This window comes from Varroa jacobsoni, unplaced genomic scaffold (genome assembly GCF_002532875.2).
Source record: "Varroa jacobsoni isolate VJ856 unplaced genomic scaffold, vjacob_1.0 scaffold_1259, whole genome shotgun sequence".
Classification (NCBI taxonomy): domain Eukaryota; kingdom Metazoa; phylum Arthropoda; class Arachnida; order Mesostigmata; family Varroidae; genus Varroa; species Varroa jacobsoni.
In genome coordinates this window covers 20,605-46,456 of record NW_019214161.1, presented here as the reverse complement: position 1 = coordinate 46,456, position 25,852 = coordinate 20,605, and the positions used below count along the sequence as shown (strand labels likewise).

General features: G+C 38.3%; 2 protein-coding genes and 1 long non-coding RNA gene across 5 annotated transcripts; 1 reads left to right on the top strand and 2 right to left on the bottom strand.

Moving 5' to 3' along the window:
- Positions 1-262: 262 nt before the first annotated feature.
- LOC111268125 (uncharacterized) lies at positions 263-9,947 on the bottom strand. Its single transcript, XM_022846877.2, has 5 exons — positions 9,148-9,947; positions 6,422-6,600; positions 2,358-2,464; positions 1,967-2,169; positions 263-1,720 (listed from the first exon to the last, which is right to left on the bottom strand). Exons 1-5 carry the CDS (start codon positions 9,366-9,368, stop codon positions 1,615-1,617), a joined length of 816 nt encoding a protein of 271 aa, XP_022702612.1. The 5' UTR covers positions 9,369-9,947; the 3' UTR covers positions 263-1,614.
- Positions 9,948-10,194: 247 nt separating this feature from the next.
- On the top strand, positions 10,195-20,534 carry LOC147752429 (uncharacterized). Its single transcript, XR_015314076.1, has 2 exons — positions 10,195-10,362; positions 20,213-20,534. It is a non-coding gene; the product is annotated as an uncharacterized LOC147752429 (long non-coding RNA).
- On the bottom strand, positions 17,856-25,110 carry LOC111268123 (regulation of nuclear pre-mRNA domain-containing protein 1A). 3 transcript variants are annotated; one of them, XM_022846871.2, is made up of 11 exons: positions 24,671-25,110; positions 23,359-23,506; positions 22,997-23,066; positions 22,609-22,687; positions 22,017-22,072; positions 21,112-21,309; positions 20,584-20,799; positions 20,217-20,366; positions 19,949-20,049; positions 19,752-19,827; positions 17,856-19,452 (listed from the first exon to the last, which is right to left on the bottom strand). In XM_022846871.2, exons 2-11 carry the CDS (start codon positions 23,457-23,459, stop codon positions 19,336-19,338), a joined length of 1,164 nt encoding a protein of 387 aa, XP_022702606.1. In that variant the 5' UTR covers positions 23,460-23,506; positions 24,671-25,110; the 3' UTR covers positions 17,856-19,335. The 3 variants fall into 3 exon arrangements, with proteins under 3 accessions (XP_022702606.1, XP_022702608.1, XP_022702607.1); XM_022846873.1 differs by having other exon boundaries at positions 22,642-22,687; XM_022846872.1 differs by having other exon boundaries at positions 24,865-25,110.
- Between the last annotated feature and the right edge of the window lie 742 nt (positions 25,111-25,852).

Below are 25,852 nucleotides of genomic sequence, written 5' to 3'. Positions count from 1 at the left end.
ATCTGCTATTCTTGCCGCTAAACCAGTTGTTTTTTAAAATAAATATGTGAAACAGTACGTCGGTCTCGGAATTTCAGCGAAGGTCAACTATTATCAAATATCTTCATGCTGGGCGAAGTGTGAACGTTTTGGCTTACTCCAGACTGATAAAAAGGCACCGCTTCGCCAATGATAAATACGACTGCAGAAGAAGCAAAAGCCGATTACAACAAAGCAAAATAAAAAATCCGTGATTGAGGTAAAAAAAAAAACAGCGAGGATCTCAGGGTACACGGGTGCCGTTTGAAATTACACTTCGAATGATCCTTTTATTACGATCAGGTCGTTAATATCTGATATAAGTAGACGTACAACGTTACGGATTGTTCATGAAGGCTTAAGTACATGCCATGTGTCATAGAAGTAAGACAGATTTTTTCTGAAGACAATAAAACCAATTACGTGATCCGTGTCGTTTACGTCAACTTAACAATTTTCGCGAAGAGCAAGCAGCAGGTTGTCTTCGGTTCTTTTCGGACAGTAACATAGGGATTCCCTATCGATGCAAAAAATAATCGCAGAAATAATTTCCGGCGTGCTCACAATCCCATAGGTATGCTTATTGTGAGGAAAAGCAAACTTAGCTTTGTTGTTTGTGTGGTTTGTGTGATAACTAGTGAAATATACATCATGATACCATATTCCCAAAACGCCAACGAAGCTACATCTGCAGTTATAAAAATCATGCAACCATGGACAGCTAAAGTATCTAAAAAGAGGCCATACGTTTCTCAGCAAATCGGCTTATTCTATATGGATAGAGGAGGACTGGCTTTATTGCCATGGTGTGCGTGGTGGTGTATGGAGTGAGCATATATGGCCACAAAACGGCGCATATTTACATCCGTTGCTGGAGATTCATGTACAGAGCATTTATGAGTCTAACAGATTTCCGAATGACAACATCGACTCGCTCACTCGTGCCTCCACCAAAGAGGCACAGGTACACTCACAAAAGAAAACTGTGGATGGCGCATTATATTGAGTAAACATGACTGTATTCTAGCAAATGTAAAATAGGCTGCTCCAAACTGTTTAGATGTAGCCTTAGGTAGAATTTGAGTAAGTAACAAAAAAAGAAAAACAATAAAATGCTATTTAAATTTCCTGCCCTATAAATAGATGATCTAAAAAACCAACATATTTGTCCTCCAGGCTTAAGAAAGTAAGCTGTTAAAACGCTTCGTGGCTTATATGGGTTGAAGAAATTCAAATGTTAATGTGACAGTTCCTTCTCTGTAATAACAACGTGTATATTTACCGCAATATTACTGCAAATCGGGCGTCGACGACGCATTACGCTGATAAGTAGTTGCTTTACTTTGTTGCAAACCGCTTTGCCTTGATTCTATGGTTATTTCCATGGTGTCTTCAAATGATTGAGGGATTTTGTCTTACTAAAATTGTTCGCATTATAGATATGACTTGACAGCGAAGGTGACATAATGATTCCTTGAAGCGTCTACCAAACACAAGGTTCCTCTAAAATCTATTTATCCGACCAGTTAGTAGCTTATGCCGTACGGATAATTTATTAGGTATTATCAGATCACCGAAGAACTGCGCTTTATATGATCATCGCGGCCTGGTACGGTTTTTCTCATAAAATACATATTCTGGTTGAAATGAATTAAGCACTAGCATGTCTTGCAAATGAGCCGTCGGACATCGTTCGCTTGACCTATAACAGAAAAAGATGTACAGAAATCAATAGAGAGTTTCACATGGGTTCTTTGTTCGATCCTTCGTAAAGCCAAAAAATGCCAAAAAATCGCTTGTTGTTTTAAAAAGTATTCGAAATAGTTATGTTACCCCTAAATTTCGTGATTGCTATGGACTCCTAAGCTAATTAGGGCAATGAACAAATAACGGTTGGTACTTTTTGGCCCGCCGTTTGTCATGTCTGTTGTATGCCATAACGACTTACGTTGCTGGTGGGCAAAGCTTTACTTGTGGACTTTCGCGAAGGCAGGGTACTTTCATTGTATTGAAGTACAATACTCCGATAGTATCAGCCGCTTGATTATCAACTTCAGCGAGGCAGTTGAAGAAGTCAGTATCACAGTCGCAATGTGATATCGTATAGAAAGCCCAGTTGCGTCCTCCAAAACCAAGAGCCCATGGTCCGACCTGTTGAATAATATAGTGACTAGCATTTTTTATATTGATTTACCAATACCGGTCGGCTTATGCTATTTAGAGGTGGCGATCAGCTATCCTGGAATAGACTAAAGATGATTCCAGCTAATTTCGTAAAGAGTAGGGAAGCCGTTAAATATTGTTAAAACAGTACATAAAGGGCTGAGAAGGCAACGAACTTTAATGGGGCAATGGTCGTGAGCTCTGCAACATTTGTCGAGTTCCACCTCTAAGCCGAGATCGAAATAATTTTTCGCTCTATGCCCAGCACCACACCATTTTGTACCTGCGGACAGAATTAGACGTCATTAGAATGCAATTCATAAGGTCAGAGGCACCGAGGAGTATCCCAAACGCGACATGAAAATATTGTTTGACCCTGCATATATAAAAAAATACCCCGCATTTAGACAATAAAATAACTGTGTGAGATATACAGAAGCATTTATGTTCCAGTCCTGTAATAACCACCTCATCGAAACAAAATGTTTTGACAGCACGTTTAATATGTCCAAGCACAGTAGCGGTCTCGTCAATGGACAGGGATTCCCGAGGGTGCCCAACAAAACAACTTTCTCAGTTGTAAGCTAGCCATTTTAGTTTACTTTAATAAAGGCTTATTGGCCACACTGTATTCAGATTTACTAGAAAAACGGAGTGGCGTTTGTTATTCGTAAAGATGACCTGCGTTTACTCTCTGTTCAATAAGCAAGAATGACTCGTTTGTCAAGTATAGAGTCTGACCCACCCAGCGATGATTCGTCCATGACATTCACCTCTGAGTTGAGGCCTCGAGTGCGATTGTTTATGGAGTTACCATACGGCGACATCATTGCCGGCCAGTTCTTCTAAAACGCATACGTACGCACAACACGTAACTATCCATTTTTATTCTGTGTGTGCGAATTTATTGACAATTAAGGAGCAATCTTGGGGAAAAAGATAGCATTCGAGAGACAACGACAAAAACACATGGTTTCTGTTAAGATCATTCCATATACAATCATGCAACGAACAGAATAGCAACTATTAATAATACAATTGTAAATAAAATATAATTGCGAGAATATTCTTTCACATAAGGATCTAATTATTCACGATGCATCTATTGACACGCTTAAAAATTTGCAAACTAGGAATTCGAGATTAGTATGTAGTAATATTATAAATATGAAAGGTTACGTCTTTTGAATTAAAATATCGGCGTTCACTGCCGTATTTAATCAGTAGCAAAAATATTGCCTATTATATTTGTAAATGTATGTTCATAGAAAAGGCCGATGCTGTATATTTGTTTCGTACGTAGGTTCGTCGATGTATTCGAATCACATCGTTCTTTTTCCCAAATATATCGTCGGAAAAAAGAGTCACGTTATTTTTTTCCCATTTTTCTTCTCCTGTTGTTATTGATACCCGTTACGGGCTTTGTGTATTGTAGTTCTAGTGTTGACTAGAGTAGAATCTTGCTATCCAAATGTAACAATAAACCAAATAGAAAACTTGCCTGTGCAAATCTTGAACAATCCTGTTTAGCAGAAAGGATTACTGTCACAACTGCCTAAAAAAACAGTTTTTCCACATGAACTGGTCCGAACTGATATGAAAGGTCTTCTCTGCTCACTTAATAAATCGACTTGTCCTAATCCCATTCAAGCTTATGGCATCGTCCGCTCTTACGAAGGAATGAAAGAACATGCCTTTGACCGGCGTTAGTTCAGGCTCAATCGTCACCCTAAAGGATAGCCGCCACAGTGCAGAAGAACAAGTACATCTATCAAGAGTTGCTGAGTATAAGATGTAATTATGTTGCCTTTTACTTACGATTGAATTAACCCGTAAGATTAACTGATGGGATGCCGACGTTCTTACGAGTCCAACAATGAACCGAAGGGGCTACTGGAGCTACGGATAAGTCAGTCCTCACATTTCCCATAGACTACCCTGCATGAAGACGTATAAAACTTCATCTACCGGACTTGTGTTCACTAGTGATTTTCATGACCTCTCATGTAAACATGTTTATCTATATGTTCACAGGATAACAGACTAAGGAATCCACTTAAATGTTAAATAAAAGAGGTCTACAATGGATAGACTTACCAAAAGGACACTATCAAATTAAAGCAACAACGGATTTTTCGTTCATCCTTTATTCTGCTGAATTGACTGTGCCCGTTGAGTTATTGTACAACGGATACTTCATTTTATTCCGGATCGTATCATATGTGGCTCAAATTGCGTATGTGAGTCGCCGAAGTGACAAGATGGAGACGGATAAAGTAAGGTTTGAAAATCTTGCAAGAACACATTTTCGATCACGCTAACCGTACTTACAAGTAAAAGGCAGATCTGGCAGTGTGGCCATCTAACGTTTCCTCTAACATCGACCCGTCCACCACGATGTACAACGGGCACTTAACAGGACGCCATTGAAGAGAGTAACTGGTAATAATACGTAATAGGTTGACAAATGGTATAAACGCAGTTAGTGGATATTTGAAGCTCTAATGTCATTTGCACAATAAGCGACAATCAGCAGAACACGGTAGTAGATAGGAACGTATACGATGCCCAGGTGTTAGGAGTAACACAAAACATATGACACAAACGACAAAAATACGTTTGTTACAAACGTATTCACAAACCGTTTTGTGATTGAATCAGATGAGAACATCGTCTGAAGATGGCCGAATCAAGCTTCCAATAGCTATGGCTAATCACTTAATATACATACCATTGTCTACTAAAAGGTAAGCTCCATTGAGCAAATTCATCACAGTAAAGTTCTTGATCGAGATTGTAAGTTTTCAGTTAAGTGTGGTATTAAAGTATTATATAAAAAAAAAAGTCAATGTCCATAGTCACACTCCGCAGACCGAGTTGCTATCAACCCTAGCGTGGCAGTTAGAGACCGCAAAAAAGACACCATCTTTAAACGTCATCTCCATGGTTCCTACTTATTAACCTAATATATGATATGTATTAGCTAAATAAATAAATAATAAACCTCAACTTAGCGTTCTCATTGTTGTAGCTAGTATTACAAATAGCACAGTAGACTAGAAGATCTAAATGTATGTCTTGTGATGCGGAATTGGTTGTGCCTCAGTACAACATATAGTCAATTATCTTCGTTGGAGATAACAAGCTGTCATCAGAAAGTCCCCCTGTTTTTATCTACATACTGCTGGTCATTTGCCAGCTGTCGTATCGTATAAACATTTGCCGGCTGTCGTATCGTGTAAAGGTAACAAAAACAACGACGAATTGCCGGGCTGTCGTATCGTATGAAGGTAACAAAAGCAACGACGAATTGCCGGAAAAAAGTCATCCCAAAGCCTTGCCGTGTCACCTATATTGAAAGACATCTGACAGGTACATGGATGGCGTATTTACACATACCTATGCATAGAGGCACAAGCATAGACATGTCTGATGAAAACGGTTAGACTGGTCGGTCGGACTGCTGGCTGGCGCATGGATCAGTCCGCGCTAGTCGATGTTTTGATATCTGCTCATACTGCAGTTAAGTAGCGACGGCGGAGAGTAGCTTAAAAAGCACAGTAGTATCATCCGACCGGTGGATTCACTGCCGTTCGACGCCTCGGCAGGGTAGCAAGAGGTTAATATGCTTGTCTGTGAATACTCTTTTGCAGCAGAGCGTAGCGCCAAGAACACGAGTAGTTATCTAAACAACCGCAAGGAATGAGCCGTTAGAGGCTGTATATGAGAACAAGTCCATAATGCGCCATAGTGTGTATCTTGGAGCAAAAACAGACTAGGCCGAATCAAAAAAAAAACGTTAGTTGACTCGGTTTTCGTTGGGAGCGGCGATAGCCGCCAACGGCGGCGGAACAACTCGACCATACGATCACAGCTTTCGAGCATTTGCTTCGAGCATACATACGTGCGAATTCAACGAAAACAAACAGACCGTGCTTCAACAGTAGCGTCGTAAACCTAGTCGTATATTCATCCGGAACTATACAGGTTGAACCAGTTCACATGAATGGCAATTGAAACACTAAACAGAATTCGCCATCACCGATGAGCTCTTTAGGCGATGATGATACAGACTTATGTGTTTCGACATCTTCGTATACGCCTAAGTTGTACGCCTAAGTTAATATTATATACGATGCAAACTCGTGAAGAGAGCAGGTTTAGAGAGAAATTTTATCATATCATTCATTTCATGCATTTAAATTTTTGGCTACACCCACAATGAACGAAATAAACTCACCGGGATAGATTCCTGAAATTAAGCCCGCTAAGAATCCAGTATCGTCTCCGACGTTATCGACGCCACCCTCGTTCGGCGAATTCATGCATTGGACGATTAAATTCATCATCTTTTTGGCGCATAAATGCCGTATGGGAGCAGTGACGTTCTCCAATATCTTCGTACATTCGTCCCCTGTTCTAAAATCACGAATCGGCAAATCCTAATTAAGCGAAGGGTTAAACTAGTTTGTAGGAGAATACCTCAAACTATTTTTTTCGAACGACGTTGATTCTCTTAGGCTATCAAATACGTAAGCAATCAACCTTCTGCATGGCATATCCAAACGCCTATTTTAAAAATGTTTTGAATGTTTATTTTGAGTACTTCACAAACAATGCAACAAAGGCCAGTAGCTACGTTTTCAACCGTATTAAAATCAAACGACGTTTCAGCTCCCAAACTTGGAGGTCGCTTGGAGCATTCAAAAAGAGTAGACATCGGACGCGTGACTAAGCAACTGGAAAACATCGTTTGTTATTTCAAAAACGTTAGATGTATCCGTTCATTGTTGCCTTCTTGTGAATTAGATAATGCATCTTAGCAAAACAGACTTCACGGGCATCTCAAAACCCGTATTTATATAGCTTACGCAATACAACCATTCATAACAACAATGATATTGTCAACTCGGAAAATTTTGCGTCCTTTCACGCCTGCTACACAATACGCACATCGTGCGTTTTTATTTTGTCGCCCACTTTACTATAAGAGGGTATCCACCGGGCATCTAAATGACTGACATTCATTCATTCATTTAACAAAAATTTAAGCCTATTACAAAGCAGCTATTATCAACGATCCACTATGCACCGTGCAGACATATCATTACTGTCCCGGAGGCACTCAGAAATCAAGAGCCAACAAGCATTCTCCTGGATGGGACGCCGGGCTCGACCAGAATCGGGACACCAAGCAAATAAATTAGGTACCGCAATATATAAGAGGACCTTGGATTTTCGTTGTGAACGACCGTATTCCCGGTAAATAGTCGCACCGTGGTGGTATAGCGTCGCAGGGGTTCACTGTACTGAAACTCGTGTCAAATTTGTTAATTTTATCTCGCTGTGTAAATGCGAAACTAAATGCGGCAATGCACTAGACAGTCCAAACCCAAATAAATAATCATGTAACGAATTTTTACAATAATGCCTACACAGTCCATCATGTAAATGATTAATGAATATTTTTAGTATCTACTGATCATTAGTATTACTAAAACTGTCGATAGTCACAGTGCGCATTAAGACGTTCAAACATTAAAGATTCTCTTAATGTACAGGAGTAATATAAGTAGCTTTGTGAAGATTTCGCATCGCTAAAGTGGTCCCGGCTAAATGATGAAGATATACACGTATACCTACATATACGTAAAAATAGCCAAATGCTATTAATTTGTCGGTCAAATGACGATATACATCGTCTTCGGAACAGAATAGCGTTTTGTTTCCAAGGTGTGCTTATCGGATACAACTCGATTTGTCAAAATGTGAAATCATACACATTAAAGCCTTTTGACTGGAACATTGATGAGTGACAGCGACTTCGTGTTATTTTGTGGAGCCGATACGGCATGCTATATGAAATAACTTGTAATTTCTTAAGTTACAGCTTTCGTAGAAGTAAACGGATGCGTGGAAATCATCTACATTAGCTGAACAAGTACCGCAATCGTAGACCGTTCTAGACAGTGACAAGTTAATCTCGACAAAGAAATATAAATCAGTTAACTTCATTGTGCGACGTACTATGAAGTTTCCGGGGTTGAGCACAACCAAATAGCATCATATGTATGAAGTCCTATTCGTTCGCGTTCGCTTTAGGCCTCCGGTGCCAGTCTTCAGTCAAGTAAAGTGAGCGGATCTCGATCATCATTCTTCTCACCCTATTGCTGGCGGTTTATCTATTTTTCGGCCTAGAACAGCGAAGTTGACAACCGACTCAAACTGGAAATCAAATATAGTGACAGGTTGACGAGGTGACCGCGCATATGTGTGTCTGTTATTTTTGAGAATTTCACACTAAAGATTATCATTGGCTATAATTTTGGCTTAACCACCAACTGTTGCTAGCAAGCAGCAACTTAGACGCATCGCCAGAGGGAGCACAAGTTGTAAGCTTGGTAACCCACTTGGTAACACGCGGGCTTAGGTCTGCTTTAAATGCTAGACTCAAACGGCTATTAACATTTTAAAAACGAGCTGGATTGGTGCCAGAAAGGTGCGTGCCCGCCCTTGACGGGCTGCAAATCATGTGCGAGGGATGCTTTTGATGTTTTTAAACTAAATTCATATCAAGTGGTCTAGGAACCAAACGGTCCTAAAAAATATGCCTAATGAAAACATACTGAAGTAATAAGGAGAGCTGCTGGTTCCTTCCTATGGCTCGTTTCGGCGCTGCTGTGTTAACCGGACGTACACTTCCAATGATACTGTGTTAACAACTGTTAGGAAATTTTCACCTATATTAGCAATATTAACTCCTAGTTGAACCTGAACACGGACCAAATTAAGATGGAAGGATATACCCACAGTCGGGTCAATTTTCAATTGCCCTCCTTTTTTTCAGGAAGTTCCTTTAGTAATGCATTCAGGAACATGTGTATCTCTATGAAGATCTTCATGACTGAAAATAGATAAGTCACAAGAGCTGCGATCTAAGCAAGTAAAGATGTACTTTATACTTACTTGAGTTCGATGAGTTTACAATAAGTTATATTTCCATTAAAAGGTTCCCTTTTAACTTCGGCAATTGTCAGTCCGTACGTGTAAACGATGGTCTTGTGCAAGTTTTTTTTGGGTTCTCGCGACGAGCCTGCACGATTTCTACCGCCAAGGAGACCGAAACTGTAATGCCATACTAACGCCAGAACGAAAATAAGGACTGCGAATCGGGTTGTCAAATTCATTCGCGTCGATTCCTGCACTCTGTATCTGTGCAGTATTTGAGTTGTTGTAAAACAAGCTGACAGCAATTGCACAAGTCAGCTGAATCGATTTTTCTAACCGCTATTGGTACTGAAATTCGTTTGCAGGTGCAATTAAAGCAAGGTCTTTGTTCTTTGATCTCGGTTCTAAGAAATTTCTCGTATTGATCTAAGGAAATATGGCAGTCTATTGTCGCTTTTTGACAAGTTTTCAAACCGACGAGGATGCGATTAGACGATGAAGATCACTGCGTTCTGTCACAGACATCAGAAAGGTAATCAGTCTTCGTCAACAACGAAACCAATCAATTATTCTCGTTGTTAGCTGAACTGTATGAAAGGTCTCGGTGTTATATAAATGCCATGAGTACTTATCCTGCAGGCGTTGCTCAATCAGGTAATTACGGCCTATTCTTCAATGCAAGCAGTGATTTGATAGGTACGTAGGTTTTCTAGATCGAAGTGTCTTGACAACAGCTTTTTTAGGCGTGACCGTTCTTCCAAACGAAAAGCGAAGGCTCTCAGGAAGAAGGGCCAGATCATAGCTATCAAGCTCCTATCACAGATTGGCTAGCCGCGTTGCACCTAGCAATATTTTCGAAAGCAGATCTGATCGTTGCGTGATCGTTGCTGAACTGCGTGCACGTCCTTTCGCATCTGGTAATGTGTAACTGTATGTTTTGTTCTCCCTGTGTTGGGCGTATACACACAATTTGCACGCAAATGCAATGAAGTATTTTGAACTACCGTCATTCGAAAGGCACTTGCTAAAACAGAGTTAAACAACACAATGTGTTCAATGCATCGACACAAGTTCAGTGTTCGAACTTTGTAGCAAAGAGAAGATTGGGATTGATGACAATTGGTCTGAACCTCGAAATCGGGCGGAACCGCTCTGTGTTCCTGTTTAGATCGGTGGTGGGTAAAGCTTGTTTCAACGTTGACCGCTCGTTTTGGGTCTCGGATACACGTGCAAGTGAGTAGTCGCCAATATTGCCTGTTTCGTCTAATTCTAAGCGCTGCTCTTTCGTTCTGTGCTTATGGCTGACTGATGATAGCTGCGGGCTACCTCTGGGCGACTTGTACATTCCGGCTTTCTCCGCCAGCAGTCAAACAGTGGTACTTTATCATGGAGAGGGTCGCGACAGGAAAAGCGTTCTGGAGAGCGCTGTCATAGGCCAGAGAATGAAACGACAAAGGACGATCTGTCTGCAAAATATCTGCAACATTTAAACGTGGCTCATATGTACAGAGGATGTTTCACACGAGCAGAAATTAATCTTTAGAACTTGCCTTCATCTGCCGCAGTGAAGTTAGGGATAGGTGCAACGACGCTTCTTGCCAGACGACTAATGGCTCAAATAAATTACTCCGTCTATTTAAACATAGTATCTTTTATGCAGTCAATTTCGCCTTTGTTATAACGTACATACATCTTCGCAACATATTTCTAATCTCGAATTACTGTGGATGTTATTAAAAATATAATTGATGGAAGAATTAGGAATATCTGCCTACTCAAGTTATTAAATCTATTGATGTCTAATTGCTGCTATAATAAAACTAGTTAAATAACGGTACATATATTAGCCTTAATAACGGCTACGATTGCTTCGTTGATTTAAGTAATCAACGAAGCAATCGTAGCCGTTATTAAGTATGTGAAAAATAATTGTTACTGCTATGGACAGTCGCTCATATAGCTGGTCGGTGTATTAACTGATGGAGAACTTTAATTGATGAATAAATTCGTATCTCGTTATCTTCGTAGGTTTCCTTCCCTCGATGACCAGACTGCAAAACTTCGCACTGAAAGTTGTAGAAGCACAATACCAGGATCCAATGACCCTTATTTCAATGTCCTTTCTTAAAAGATTCAACACTGTCCGGAGCCTTCCACTAAATTTCTGGCAGGACAGCTCAAACTGTAGAATGCTAAAACTGCGACGGGTAACAGAGTAACTGCTATGGAGCAAAAATGACACCATTTGAGTGGTTATAATGAAGCTCAGGAGTGTACAAATAAGTGATTAGTCTTTTTAACCAATGTTAAGCGTTACTTTTTTTAAATAGCCTTGAAGAGGCCAGCCATGGGAGTTATTAGTAATTAGTGGGTCTTTAGGCATTTATAGCGCAGTTCGCGAATTTCCTTGCGCTAGAATTTTCGGATCCTTGAGTCAAAATAGAGATCCATCTTTGTTAGTCCCTTGACATCCGAAAACCGTTTTCCGGGTAACAGATTTTGGAAATAATCTTTTTTAACGCTTTCATAAGATAGTGTAGCCCTTTATAGACGTCTTTGATGCCTTAACTGTCTTACCCTCCTTATTTTTTTTTCTAAACTTTCCAATAGCGCACAAACTAATCGATGTTGTCCATTGAGACGCGCCAAACTGATCAAGTTTGAGTTTGAGTGAAATTTTCGTCCAGTAATATCTAAAGCTGTTCGTCCTAGAAAGTCTCGGCCTGTCCAGGCAGTGAAATATTATTCACAGAAAAATTGATTTTGATTCACAATAATTAGCAGACCACAGTTTAACGGTTGGAACGCATTTTTGATTATAATCCGGAATCCAATTAGTATATTCTCTTGTTCGGACAGTGTTAACTTGTATTTAAAAAGCAAGCGGCATAAATAGCGCTCAAATGGCGCATTGGGAGTTCACTGTGGTCATTTTCTACCATTTTGCTACTAAGTATAAGCAACAAACATCGTAGTTCAAATATTGCAGAACACATGATACTAAATCAAGGAACGGGTCAAGTAACTCTTTAAACTCGGGGAATTATAATAGAAAAACTTTAAGCTGATATCTAACTATATAATATGAATATATTATTTGCTACATATAAGAAAACCATGAGGAATCTCTATTGTAAGAAAGAATATTAATTATTAACAATAACATCATTAATGTATGAACATTAACATACTAACAAAAGGAGACGTTGATCTCACTTTTTCCGCGTAACTGCGTGCCGCATGTCCTCATCTATGGTTTTTCTGGCCACACGAGAACTGACTTTTTCGTTGAGAGAGCTAAGTACTGGTTTTGCGATTTTGTTAGCTTAGTTTTCTTTCTAGTATTATCATGAGATATGAAGTAGCAAGCACCGTTGTCTCAGTTAACACTACAACAAGTAAGACATAAATTCAGCACAAAACATTATTTATTGATCGAAAAGTATCTGCCCCCCACATCTTGTATTGCTTAGTTATAATAAATATTTGATTTTTTGTATTCATTTCTCGTAACATGACTGTTTTTTACGTTATATGTAATTAATTGGAACGCAGTAAACAAGCGAAGCCCCAGGACAGATATTTGTGGAGTTTTGGCTAGAAGGCTTTCTCAGCCATCGCAAAAACTATCCTCGTACAATTTTCGTGCCGTGCATGTTACATGTAGCTCACGTTTGTGATCTGCTATCCCTACTCGGCTTCTTTTGTCAAGCTGGTTTATGGTGTAAAATACGCAACGCCCGTTAAATGCCTCGTATAAGCGAAGATTACTTTGTCACTACTTTGTTGGGTTGCTTGCCTATTACACTCCACATTGAGTCTAGTACGCGGAACTAAGTTAGAGATCTCATTTTGTTGTATGTATTTCCTAGAACACCGGAAGGAAGCATCTGAGATCCTTATTAAAGACTGTGTTACACTACTTGAATAACTGAATACAACCCTTCACAATCTAAACACTGCGTGCATTTATTGCCGGTCAATAGTGAGATACCTAATATGATGCTAAAACCAATTCTTGTAGCATCGTTCATAGACCAGTGTGTTCACGCCCGTCATGTATACAATAAAAATAGCGCCGACGTAACAGTACAATAAATTTGACATCCTCATTCTATGAATTTTTCTTGAAGAAATGCAAATTTGTAGTCGATCCGCAAGCATGAAAACGACCTTTGTCACAACCTGCCCAGAAAATAAGTCTCGTAACAATCTAAATTGAAGCTATCATGCTTCAGCGTGATTTGCTGAAGTTCTCGATCATCTGTGTTCTAAATATGTGGCTAACAATTTAATCACTGAATAACTTGAAAAATATCATTGATGTCCAACGTCAATTGGTTCCGTCCTGTTTTCTCGGCGGAGTCCGGCAGCGTTTCCGATTCACGGGCACTCTCCCCCGTGGACGATGCGTTTGTTGAAGGAATCAAGGTATTAATGATAAATGGCGTTAGCGGGGGTAGTGGCCTTGAAACCTGGGTGACACTTGTAGCCTCTTCGGTAGTTGTCAACGGTTCGGCCGATTGTGTGATTACGAGAGAGGAGTTCGTTGTTGATTCGGCAAGATCATTCTTTCCTGGAACCATCTTTGATGGAGGTTTCCTATCCAAGTCTAGGGGTTGTAAAGGTTTAAAGATAACATAATCAGGCAACGCTTCGTTTGCGGAATTTTCACCATTTGGTGTTCCCAAATCGGTCAGAAAAGTTGACTTGGTCGATGTCGTTAAGGTCAAAGACGGAGTTGCAGTACTAGTCAAGAATTTATTAGCTTGAGCGGTTGTGGTTGAATCTTCAACTGGACGTGTAACCGCGGGGGCAACGGTTGCTTCTGCCTTGGTCCTCAATTTTTCTCCATTAACGACAATAATAAGCCTTGGTTGTTCACTATTTTTTATTTCAACATGTTTTGTGTCCATTACACGTCTTTTTATTGGTGGCGATAAACTTTCAACTTGCGCATTTTGATGAGGAGGCCACGGAGTGCCTCCAGACATGACGCCAAACCAGTGTAACCTGTGTTGTTTAGACTGATGAGAACTGGCTGTATCATTGTGTCGGGCGGAATGACGAGTGAAATCCAACAGAGAGCCTAAGCCATGGAAAATGTCCATGAAGGTAGCCGAGCAAGAACGGCAGAAAACGAGTAGAATTAGCAACATCGCGGCCGAAATGGACATTGCTGCTGAAGATAGTAGAACTAACGGAGCCGCTTTGAAATGACTAGACGGTCGCGAGCTTCTAAACACAAATTGCACACACATACACAGACTCATACACGTCTATTTTTCGACTCTTTCTCGACTTTGTTTACGGCTGGCCAACGTACCTTTGGAAACAGACCGGTCCGATGGAGGCAAAGACAGATGTAGGAGGTCTGCTAAAAAACCATTAACGTGCTTTTTGACCGTGCACGAATGCACAACGTGCAATGTTAATGAAACATCGCCGCACGTGATAATGAGCTACGATCACAATAACAGATTACATCCCCATTTTCCTATATAGAATAACGATTTTGCCCCGACAAACGTAAATATGCGCTATGAACATCTGTTCACGTTTGGGCAGTTCCGGCAAATTTATGTACTGTCTTTGTTTTTCTACCTGATTATTCTAGGTAATAAAGACTAAGTGAACCAAACCAGTTGATGTCTAGTAGTTCTCTTAATTCCTTAATTTTATGAACGGGCCAGGAATTTCAGGATAGAAAAGTCTCTAAAGATCTATACTTATTTCATTTATCTCGGCGCTCGCATTGTCTTCACGTCTGATGTTAACATTTTGAACATTAAAATTTAAATAATATCCATCAAGTTAACCAAATAGGACGATCTTAATGTGGTAGTTCTAACATATACAAGTTTCGTGTTTATTGTAAAGTGATTTGTCTTTGCTGCTGGTGTAGACCTTATAGCAAATCAATAGCCAGGTTTTTGTTTCATCAAGAATCATTTCTACATTTCATTTCGCTTCCATGTATAATAGTTAACCTTTCATATCATGCGGGGATTTATCCATCAAATGCAATTGAAATAAATGTTTTCGCGGTGAGTTTTTTGAATAGCTGGAATCTGTAGATTTAGGTTGATTCAGTGCCGAAATGAAAAAAGAGGTTATTGGTGTTGATACAGCAGCTGCTTAAAAATCGAAATGTCATTTACAGCAGCTTATACTGTAGTTACTAACGTACATTAGGTGGGATTTACCAAAAAGAAATTGAGCCGTTCTTAATAAATAGGGTTAGGACAAATACTGCACAGTTCATAAATCATAATGGTTACACAGCCATTAGCATTCCCATGCTGTAGTCTCCAAGAAATCTATAAATAATATATATGTGTGCGTGTGACGTCTTAAAATTAAGACAGTGGCTGAAGCTTTAATTATTTTAGATAAAATATTTTAGGTTAATCGCCATTTTAACACACTTTTTGTGTGTGGACAGGATATTATTATTACTTGCATACCAAATAATGATAATAGCACACTAATTTTATTTTGAGCCTCAAACAAAAATCTTTACGCAGTGTTGATATATCCATTTAATGATATGACAGTAAACAGCAACTTCAAAAATTATAGTCGTATAAATGTCTTAGCGCCGAGCGCTCAAAAAGGCAAATGAGAATCAAAATGGTTAAAGCCATACGTTATCATAAATATGACGTTTTCCATAAATTCGTGCTAAAGTTACTGCGATGTCTGCCTCCAAAGCAGCACGCTGTAATCTCGGTAATTAACAGCGCAACAGTGAGAACAAGAGTGATCCTATGTAGGGAAATATTCATAGCACTGTTGATCTGCCGCCATTACGTAATTAAGGTCGTTTGTATGCAGCTAGTTTGAGAGTGCTAAACGGAAAATGATATCGAAAATCCACAGGCTGATTCTGAAAACTACTTTTTTCTTATAATGTTTTTACCTAAACTGGTATATAGTTGTAAAAATATTTTTTGTCTCAGACTGAAAGATCTTTAACCATTGACCATTTGGATTATGCATTCTGTTTATAGATGTCAAACAATGCACGTAGTCCTAGCAAAAGCTACGTAATTAAAACAGAGTAAAAGCCGAGGATAATACAAAAAAATTATCCAAGCTTTTGCTAGGTTTCGTTACGTTAAAAGTAAATGAATCGTGTCATTCCCTCTCCAAGTAAATTGACAGCAACGCATATCTTCGTCCCTAGAGTCGGAAGCGTTAATACTCCGAAGTAGCAAAAGCAGTAGTGAGAAGAACATGATTCATCTAAGCAGAAATGGAACATAAGTTAAAATAATTTACATACAAAAAAAGTACGATTATTTACTTGAAGTTTTGCCAACAATATTTACTACATATTTGTGTTCATATAAAAAAAAGACTTTGGTGTTGACTAAATTATAACTGATAATCTTCACTTTAAAATGCAATATTTAACAAATCAGGACTATATAGATGCTTTCTCATGCTGTTCACGAAATTTCTCTTCTGTGGTAGCGGTCAATTAACCGTAAGTTTTTATGTCTAATTAGACAAGCATAAATCACGAAGTATTGATTAGAACCTGTTGTACTGGTGGTGGCGTGTACGGTACTATATAGTCGCAGAAATGTTCGAAAAAAATGGTCAAGTGACTGGTAATGGCTTGTATTTTCGCAACCACGGTAGCTGCAGTGCACAAAATCTATGCCAGCAAAACTTCCTTAGGGCTGTACGGATTACTCGACGGCACGATACAGTAGAAAGGCATATAGACACTATTTCTCGAACTCTACGTCTGGTATCGCCGTTAGGTATTCTACCAAACGCGACGGCTGCCTCCCAGCACGAAACAGTGTGTCTATGCACGGGTTCGAAGATAGGTTATAACGGGTCCCAAAGATTAGCAGGCAAATACGTTACCCACTAAGCTATTATGGGAACACAGGTACTCATCATACGTAACATGCAGAGCACACGTCGACAGTACATTTGCAGATATAGCTATCGGTGCGCGTGTACCCTCGTGGCCGGTTACAGCTGTAGCAGGAATTATATCGACATGCATCGTTTCCAATTTGTAATGCCATATAGCAATATTTAAAAAAAAGAAATAGGCAGAACAGCATTTGCAGACTTCGCAGACCACCGTAATAGCTGGCGGGTCAATCTCGCAAACTGCACATTGTGACAACGAGTTTAACATTGAACCAAAATTATGCGCCTGGCTTCCACTTTGCCATTACATTTTATAATTCTTGTTGCTCTGCTATGCATTCAGAATTGTGTCCCCTTTTGTTTAGAGAAGCTATTCAAAAAATTTCGGTTGGCTTTGAAAAATTCAAACGATTTATTTTGGCATCCTTCGTTATCGCAATCATTATACAATACGCTCAAGTTTTAATCACGCCTAGAACTGCTGACAACGTTGACGGATAATTAATAATGTTTGCTATAAAAATTATCTCAACTCAAAAAGTTTAAATGAGAAGTCCATGCTGTCCCGATATTGTTATCTGGAAATAGTAATAACATTATGTTTACACTCCCTTTGCGGTATTAACATCAGTCAATTTAATTACAATACTAAAAACAATAATTAAGTTACATGTGTGGACACGCGTCCATGCCTCAGATTTTACTTTTTAAGCGCTTAAACAAGTTTAAAGGATTGAACAGTTAAACATCATGCACTACTTTACCTAAACCAAGATCTTAGTTATAATTGGCAATGCAAAAATGGCTATGTAAATAGAAAACGATAATTTCTCAAGCCCTCTTCATTGCAACAAGCAGCTTTATTTAAATATCTTTGTGCAGTCTTTTACGCGTCCCCCTGCACATAATTTTCCATCATTGTCTTTACTCTTAACCTCGTAGACTCCCTCATTTGTAATTACTTCCATGATTTACCAAAGTCTCAGCATCACTTCCCTAAAGCAAGGATTCTGTACGATTTACGGCTGGCTAATCAAATCACGCGATTTGTATGAATGAACACTTTTCCTTTCACTTAACATATTAGCATTTATACTTCATTAATGAACCTCAGTTTCCATCATATATATTGGTTTACCTATTTTAAATTCTGCGCTTGAATTCGGTTGATTACGACATTTGACAGAAAACCACTGAAATAGGTAGATAGCATTGCAAAAACGATTACCTCATGCCCTTGCAGCATTATCTTAAGCTCATCTTAGGCGCCTCGTCAATGTATCAGTGGCTAACTTAGAATTTCGGTCTTTTAAACGCAAATAAAATACACTGGCTTAAACCTTTGATAACCAGGTAGAACGAATCTCACCAACTTTAGTCAGGCTGTTGTCATCGCACATAAAACAAAAAAAAACGTCAGCTAACTAAGTCTGTATACTCGTAAGGAAAACACAACGAGAAGAACGAGAAGTTCTGTGATGATTCCAAATGTTTAGTGCTTAATTATTGATTCGCGACTTCTCCATTCATACATATATTCACATATCCGCACTTGTCTCGAAACTCGCATCCTGTACTGATATAAATTAAAATAAAATTAAATTATTGTTTATCCATTGCTAAATATCGAATTCACCCTTTGTTAGCTTTACACACGCGTTCAGACATTGAGACAGTCGTTACTGCTATTCAGTTGAACTTGTTTACCTATATAGAACAGTATACTACTTTACCTATTGCCGACAATCTACTTTTTCGTACATTCCATTGGTAGTTTAACTGCGGAAATCTACTGACGAAGAAAAACTGTGTGTGCTTGAACTTATCCGGGAAAACTTATAACTCGCTTCTTAAAACACAATAAGCTATGATAAGGTCCTAACCAGCCGCGACCCAATAGCAGTTATCCTAAGAGCTCAACCTGAAAAAGCTTTATTCGTTTTAATTTACCACGGTATCATATATAATATATCATACAAGTTAGATTATTCAAAAGGTCCCTCAGAAATGTGTACTAAGCCTATATAGATATGTATACGTCTCCGAAATAGATCCACATTACATAAGGCGGCCAAACTGACAAACGTGCTCTGACATTACTGCGATCCGATGAGAAACTAGTATCTGTGGTAATAAAAATAATAATCCTTATGATTATTACTTGGCTAGACTGCTCCACTTTCGACAACCGACACGGTGTACACGTCGTGTTGTGCCGAAAAAAAAAACCGTCTTTCTTTACTATTTCTCTCATGCATATGACGGATGAAAACGTGTTAAGCAATAGGTTTTGTTACTATTAGTTGTCTACTTGGTAAAGAGGTCTCCGGCGGTAGGCAAGGGCCCAAGGCGGGAACCCTGAACGTTGGGTAGCTTCGACATGTCGGGAAGCTTGTTGGCATGCCGTCTCACCTCGTCGCGGACCTGTAACATCATCGGACGCTACCATTATAACATGTCTTTAAAAGTTTAACATGGCTGAATTCAATGTTCCTCTGATTCGTCTCATTTTCGAATCGACAGGGTTTTCTTATTGTTTCGGTTAAACGTTTAAATGTGAACACCTAAGAAAAGTTTAAGAACAGGTAAATCGACCAGTAATGATAGGTTTAATGTTAAACTGCAACAGTTCTTGAAAGCCAAGTCCAGACCAAAATTTGCCCGAGCCATTTAAATATGACACCTAGGAGACTTAGGAATAAGGTGAAGACTCATAAGAGTACCTGAATTGCACTGCTGAGCTTCTGTTTATATACTTCTAACTCCTTTTCAGCTTCTCGCATTTTGTGAGCGTTATACCTGAAATCAATGGATTTGATTAAAAATGCGCGATCCTCGAAATGCGTGATGTGTTACGCAATACATTATGACGAATTCTTTAACGCTCCAATTATTAACAGCAGCATCCTCCATATCTTACCTTCGGAAATCATGCAGAATTGTGGCTAATTTGCCTCGAGCCGTAATCTCCTTATCAAGGTCTCCATTATATGCGTTAAGAAGATTACACGCATCCTCTACCTTTATGGAAGAACACAACAAATATTTAGCGTATTCTATTCGCATGCCAGCTAGAACTGGTATCAAACGGCCTACTAACGGCATCAACATTAAGTCTATATCTAAATATAAAGTACAGACCAAGATTCAATAGCGATTTTGATTTTCCTTAATTTGTTTTCAGTTACCTGCTTACGAAGCGAATCAAGCGTGTGTTGGTCATTGACTTTTTGTAAGAGTGCGGCGTCGCTAACTTCGCGGGGAAGCGATGCGATTTTTTCCCGAACTACTGCGTCCGTGGACGACGCATTCTCAAGTGCAAGGATCGCGCGTATCACCTATAGATTGTTACAAACGGACAATATAGAAAAAACTTACTGGTCAACATTAGGGTCACATTCTTTTCGTAAAGTATATAACCATAAATTAAAAGTATTATATAAATCACCTCAAAACTCTAAAAAATACAACCGCTAGGTCGTATGACCTTCATCATCTAGCCTTAAGCATGAAACCTCTTTTTTGTTTTTGCTCCATCGGTCAAGGTCAATTTACCTCATTGTGTTCGGGAGGCTTAAAATCTTCAGGAAGAACGTCTGCTTCGAAATTGCTGCTTCGGCTGCCCTTTTGGTTGCTCTGAAACTGTGCGATCTTTTCGCCGAGATTGGCATCGCCATTAAATGATACCGAAAGGGATGTTCGAGGCTTTTTATGTGTGCTGTGATCTGGAGGAGCCGTGGGCGAAGAGGGAGCACCAGAGTCTCCTAACAACTAAAATAGAATGAAAATAGATTTTAACAAGGCATTGAATAAAAAAATATTACGGAAAATAGGCGCGGTGCACAGTTTTCAGTCCAATTCGAAGTATTAAATACAAATTGTTGGTAAAAATATGAAAAAAAAAATAATACTTCTACTTGTTAAAGATATAAATAGAATAGAAAATATATACATATACATATATGTGTACGGCACAGAAGCGCAGGGCAATTGGTTGTACAGCGCTCGTGAAAAGCCGCCAGACAACAACAAAGCTTAGCCAAAAAAGATAGGTAGTTTCAGGCCTGGGAAAAGGGTACAAACCTTTCGAGCTCGCTTCTGATCTCCATTATTGTGACTATTAGGATTCTGAATGCTGTTGTCTTTGTCGCTGGCCTTAGACTTTTCCTGTTGTAACTTCTGATGTTGAGTCTTATGTTTTTCAAATCGACCGATCACGGCTTCGTCGTAAATTCGTCTATCTTTCCAAATGCTCAAAATACGGCCAATACTAGACAAAATCTAAAATCAGGTGGAAAAGATAACTATGCTATAAATCCTTAGTTAAGTTGTATGTAATCAGATACCTTTATATTTAAAATGTGCGGTTGCAATTACATATAATTTGTCATCATATTTGTCATTGTATTAAAAAAAATTAGGGCTGCTTGCCTCTCTGTTTTAGTTTTCAAAACGACAGGCGCATCAAAAAGGTTATTTTAAATAGTATTATTAGAAAGCGCGGAGCACTTAGAACTTAATATTCGACTAAGTCGCATCGACGAAACTTTTGCTGCTATATAACGAAACGTAGAATGTCTGTGTTTTACAAGCAATCGTCTTATTGGAATATAGACATATGTGTCTTAACGTGTTTCCATATACATTACAAAATTTCTAGGAAAGGAATACGTTAAAAATATAGACAGCAATGCCCAATTCACGCAATAGAAATTTACAGGTTTCTATAACTCAGTTCTGCATGGTATATGTAACTTGTCTGCGGAGATGGATGCCTAGTATTGAGCAATTATTACCATTAGGCATTCCAATATTCTTAAATCAAGATGGCCAGTTCACCTGAAACAGTGGACTTGCATGACATCCAGTCAACTTCAAGAAAGCTTTTGAAGCAAATTACGCAGATGAATAATCCATTTGATATAGCAACTGAAGTTATATGCTACACCGTACCGATTTATCAGAGACGAAGTACGTGATTGGCCTACCTTCTCTTCAGCTGGATGTACAGTGTACATATGGCGAAAGGCTGCATCCAAAGGATCTGAAGATGACATCAGCATACAAAATAGCAGAAAGCACAGCATCGTCAAGTGTAATAATAAAGATGAGGTTATTCACAGTCAAGTTGTCACTTACTTCAGAGATACAGTAAAAATGTAATAGCGGTTTAGCAGCTTCCGGTGACGGCTGCCTTTGTCGATGGTACTGAAAACCATGCATTCGACGCAGGGCATTACCGAACAACGCCCTCTCTCCTTTGTAAGATAAGTATAACGGACCATGACTATTCTGACTTGATACCATGCTTTTATAATAGTGACTATGTTTCTGATCTCCTATGTACACACTTCTACGTAGCTAATAATATGTGTGAATAAATTTTATCTTAACATGATAGCAGCTCATATTTTCAAATGTTATGTTAATAATTATATCAAAGAGTCCAATTAGAAAAACTATTTGCTCCACAATTACATATGTATAAGCTGCACAACTACATGCAACATTATTGAAGGTTATGCCAATAGATATTCACGATTGCCGACTTCAAAATTACAAACTGTTCTACGTACAGACCTATAAACGATGTGGAAAATTCAGGTCCCTTACGTTTACTATTCTGGATCACGTCATTGGCCAAATATAGCAGCGTAAGCTGTAAAATCAAAAACAATAAAGGGAAAAGTATCGCTAATAGCTATTCTTGGTCTGTGTGTAGGCGAATATTTTGATGATTTTTCCAACATAATCCATGAAGAGATCGGATTACGACAACACCCTCAGTGTTGCTATTAAAAGTACATAAGACTTAAACTATAAAAGTAAATCTTAGAGGTGAAAGAGAATATTACTGATTCAGTAGGATGCAACTCTGAATATTAAGTAGTTAACTAATTAGTTTATTATATTAGAATAAAATAATTTAATACATATTCTGAATAGCTCTTTAAGCTGTTATACAAACCTTTCTGCTTGCCTTCTCCAGGTCAAGAAGCGTCTTCATCCATACTTCCGCAATCCGTTTATGATGCTTTCTAAAGATACAAAAAGTTATCTTGCCAACGTGAGATGTTTTGGCCAATACGGTTGGTATGGTTGTTACGGTAAAATGCGGAGTAGGAGCGTAAACTCTGTTACAAATATTAACTAATATATAATTTATAGTTTATATATAATATATCAATATTTAACGCGAATACATTAGCTGTCAATGTAAGGGCATGCATATTCTGATGACTCATTGCCTCTTTCACCCATTTAGATATTTTGCACTCGCATTATATATGTTATACGCTACGGCAAACGGCTCACATCAAATTCGAGTACCTGTGATGGATAAGCCATAAACTTAACGTTTCAATCGCTTGTTGAGTTTGATTGAGCTCCTTGAGCCGTTTGACAAGAGACTCTTCTGAGAACGTCGACATAATTGCTTTGAAGCAGCTTTTTGCTGACTATGAATACCTGTCCTAGGCTAAAAATAAATTCAATCGTTAATTTCTCTTAATTTCAACTTTTCTAACGAATTTTTTTTAACTCTGTTGAGCTTGAAAGAACAATCCCACCCAGAGCAACGTACTACATCGTTAACTGTATACGGCAGTAACTATAAATATTGAAATTAACTGGTTGCCTCCACCACACATATATGATAATGATAATAAGATTTAGCGGTTATCAAGCAACGTTACTGTCGCATCCGAGTAATGCTACGATGTATTTATGTAACACGCCTTTTTAAATTTTGACTGTTTCAAAGTTTAATAAACTCTCAAACCTAATTACAGAACAGACAACAGATAAACTGTTACCTGTGGAAAGTTACCTTTGTCAAGATAATGTCAACTGTTTTTTATAAGATTTTATAAAATTTCGCAGCTTATAGAAAATATACTCACCTGTGTTAAAATTCTAAACAACATCACCTACAATGATGGAAGATGCCAAAAAAATTTGAGAGCTAAATCTCTTTAAAAAAGATATAAGATATAAAAGAGCTTAATTAAATTAGACTATTCTTTCTAGACGTTCGTTTGCTACAAAGGAATATTAATTAATGCCAGTCCTACTGAGATATATTTTCAATAAAGTTATTTTAAAGTTAGTCAGGTTTCGAAAGACGAGTGGTGATTTCAAATAGTCTACTCAATCATTCAACAACTCCCTTTTTAAAATCGACGCCTAAATATAAAATACAAAAAATGGAAAACTTTAGCTTAAGATTGCTACGTATCTCAACAGTATGTGTCTCAATGGACCGTTAAAAAATGATGAGCCTATATTCATTGACTGATGATCCCTCCTGTTAGAGTTGCGTGACTTGTTTCACATATATAAGCCCTCTAATTAAAACTAGTCTTGTAGATATCGAAACATGAAAACGCCACTAAATGGATTACGGTTTCTTCTGAATAAAGTATATAAGTATAATGTAAATTGACTGGCCCTGAAACGGTGCCTCTTTCTAACAACTTACACAAATGAAATAAAACAATCCGATTGTACAAAAATCACTTTTTTATCTTTCTCTGTTATTATTTTAGATATATGAGTAGAAGACATTTTTATCGCCAGCAAACATGTCCGGTTCTGCTATCAACAAATGCAGCTAAGGTCTTGGTCGAATATAGAAGCTCACCTAACGTTTAGTTGTGCGCTCGACTGTTACAATGTCCCAGAAGCCTGCATAGTCAATACTGACAATACTGTCCACTCGATTCGACGGTTGATCACTCGCGTTAAATTTTGTTAAGTCTATTTTGGGTCCCTCTGATACCGGTTAACAATGACACAATTTATGCTTTTTTTCCAGTAGGCATTGGTATAGCTCACCTTTGTACGTCTTTGCCACAAAATCTATAGATATTTATTCACAACAAACAGACATTTGCTAACGCCGAGCCGACAATCCAATCAAAATGGAAATTTCTATAGATATTTGTTTACGAACAAGGTGTAATACCTCCTCTGGCATCAAAGAAAACATCTGATCAACCCCACTTGGTAGTCCTTAGTGATGATGGAGAGATGCTCTGCAACAATAGTGCATTGAATAAATAGTAAGACGCAATCTGCTCTCCATTCCTCGTTTTTTGTTTGTATGATAACAATGAGACTAGTGATCTTTGCAGTAAACAGAACGCAAAATACCTGCTAGGGGGCGGCTCAGCGACCCGGAGCAACAAAAATTACAAAAGCCGTGAAAAAATTGCAAAAGAACGTGAGCCCGATGAACCTGGTATTACCTATAACACGCTAACTTGATCTCTGGTGTCCAAAAAAAATTCATATAGGAAAAATAGAATGAAGCTTATTGATTTAGAATTCCGTATTCGCTATTTAGATAACCGCTATCACATTGGTATACTTGTTAAGATAAAGTGTACATTTTCGAGTTCCCATCTGTAGGATGAATTTAGCTTGTTTCGAAGAATACGTTTTTTATATTCTTTGAGCAATATACGGGTTACTAAAATATATCTTTTTCGTTATCATAGACCCTCTCTATGGATAAAAATAATGAAAGCCTATAATCTGAACAAGTATAGTGCCAATGTAGAGATCATACTTAATCAAGATAATATCAACACCAGAAAATAACTTATTTAGTCTAATTCAGAATAACCCTGATAACATAAAATAAGAGCACTTAATTTTTTGGGCAGTCACAAAGTTTCTGTTGGACTAGGTTTGAGTGTCTATTAATCATGTTATTATAATTACCTATTCATTGAGCTTCATTTTCAAAACATATACATAAAAGATAGGTTTTGTTGTGTAAATTAATTAAGAGTGGATGTTTCTGAAATAAAATAGCAAT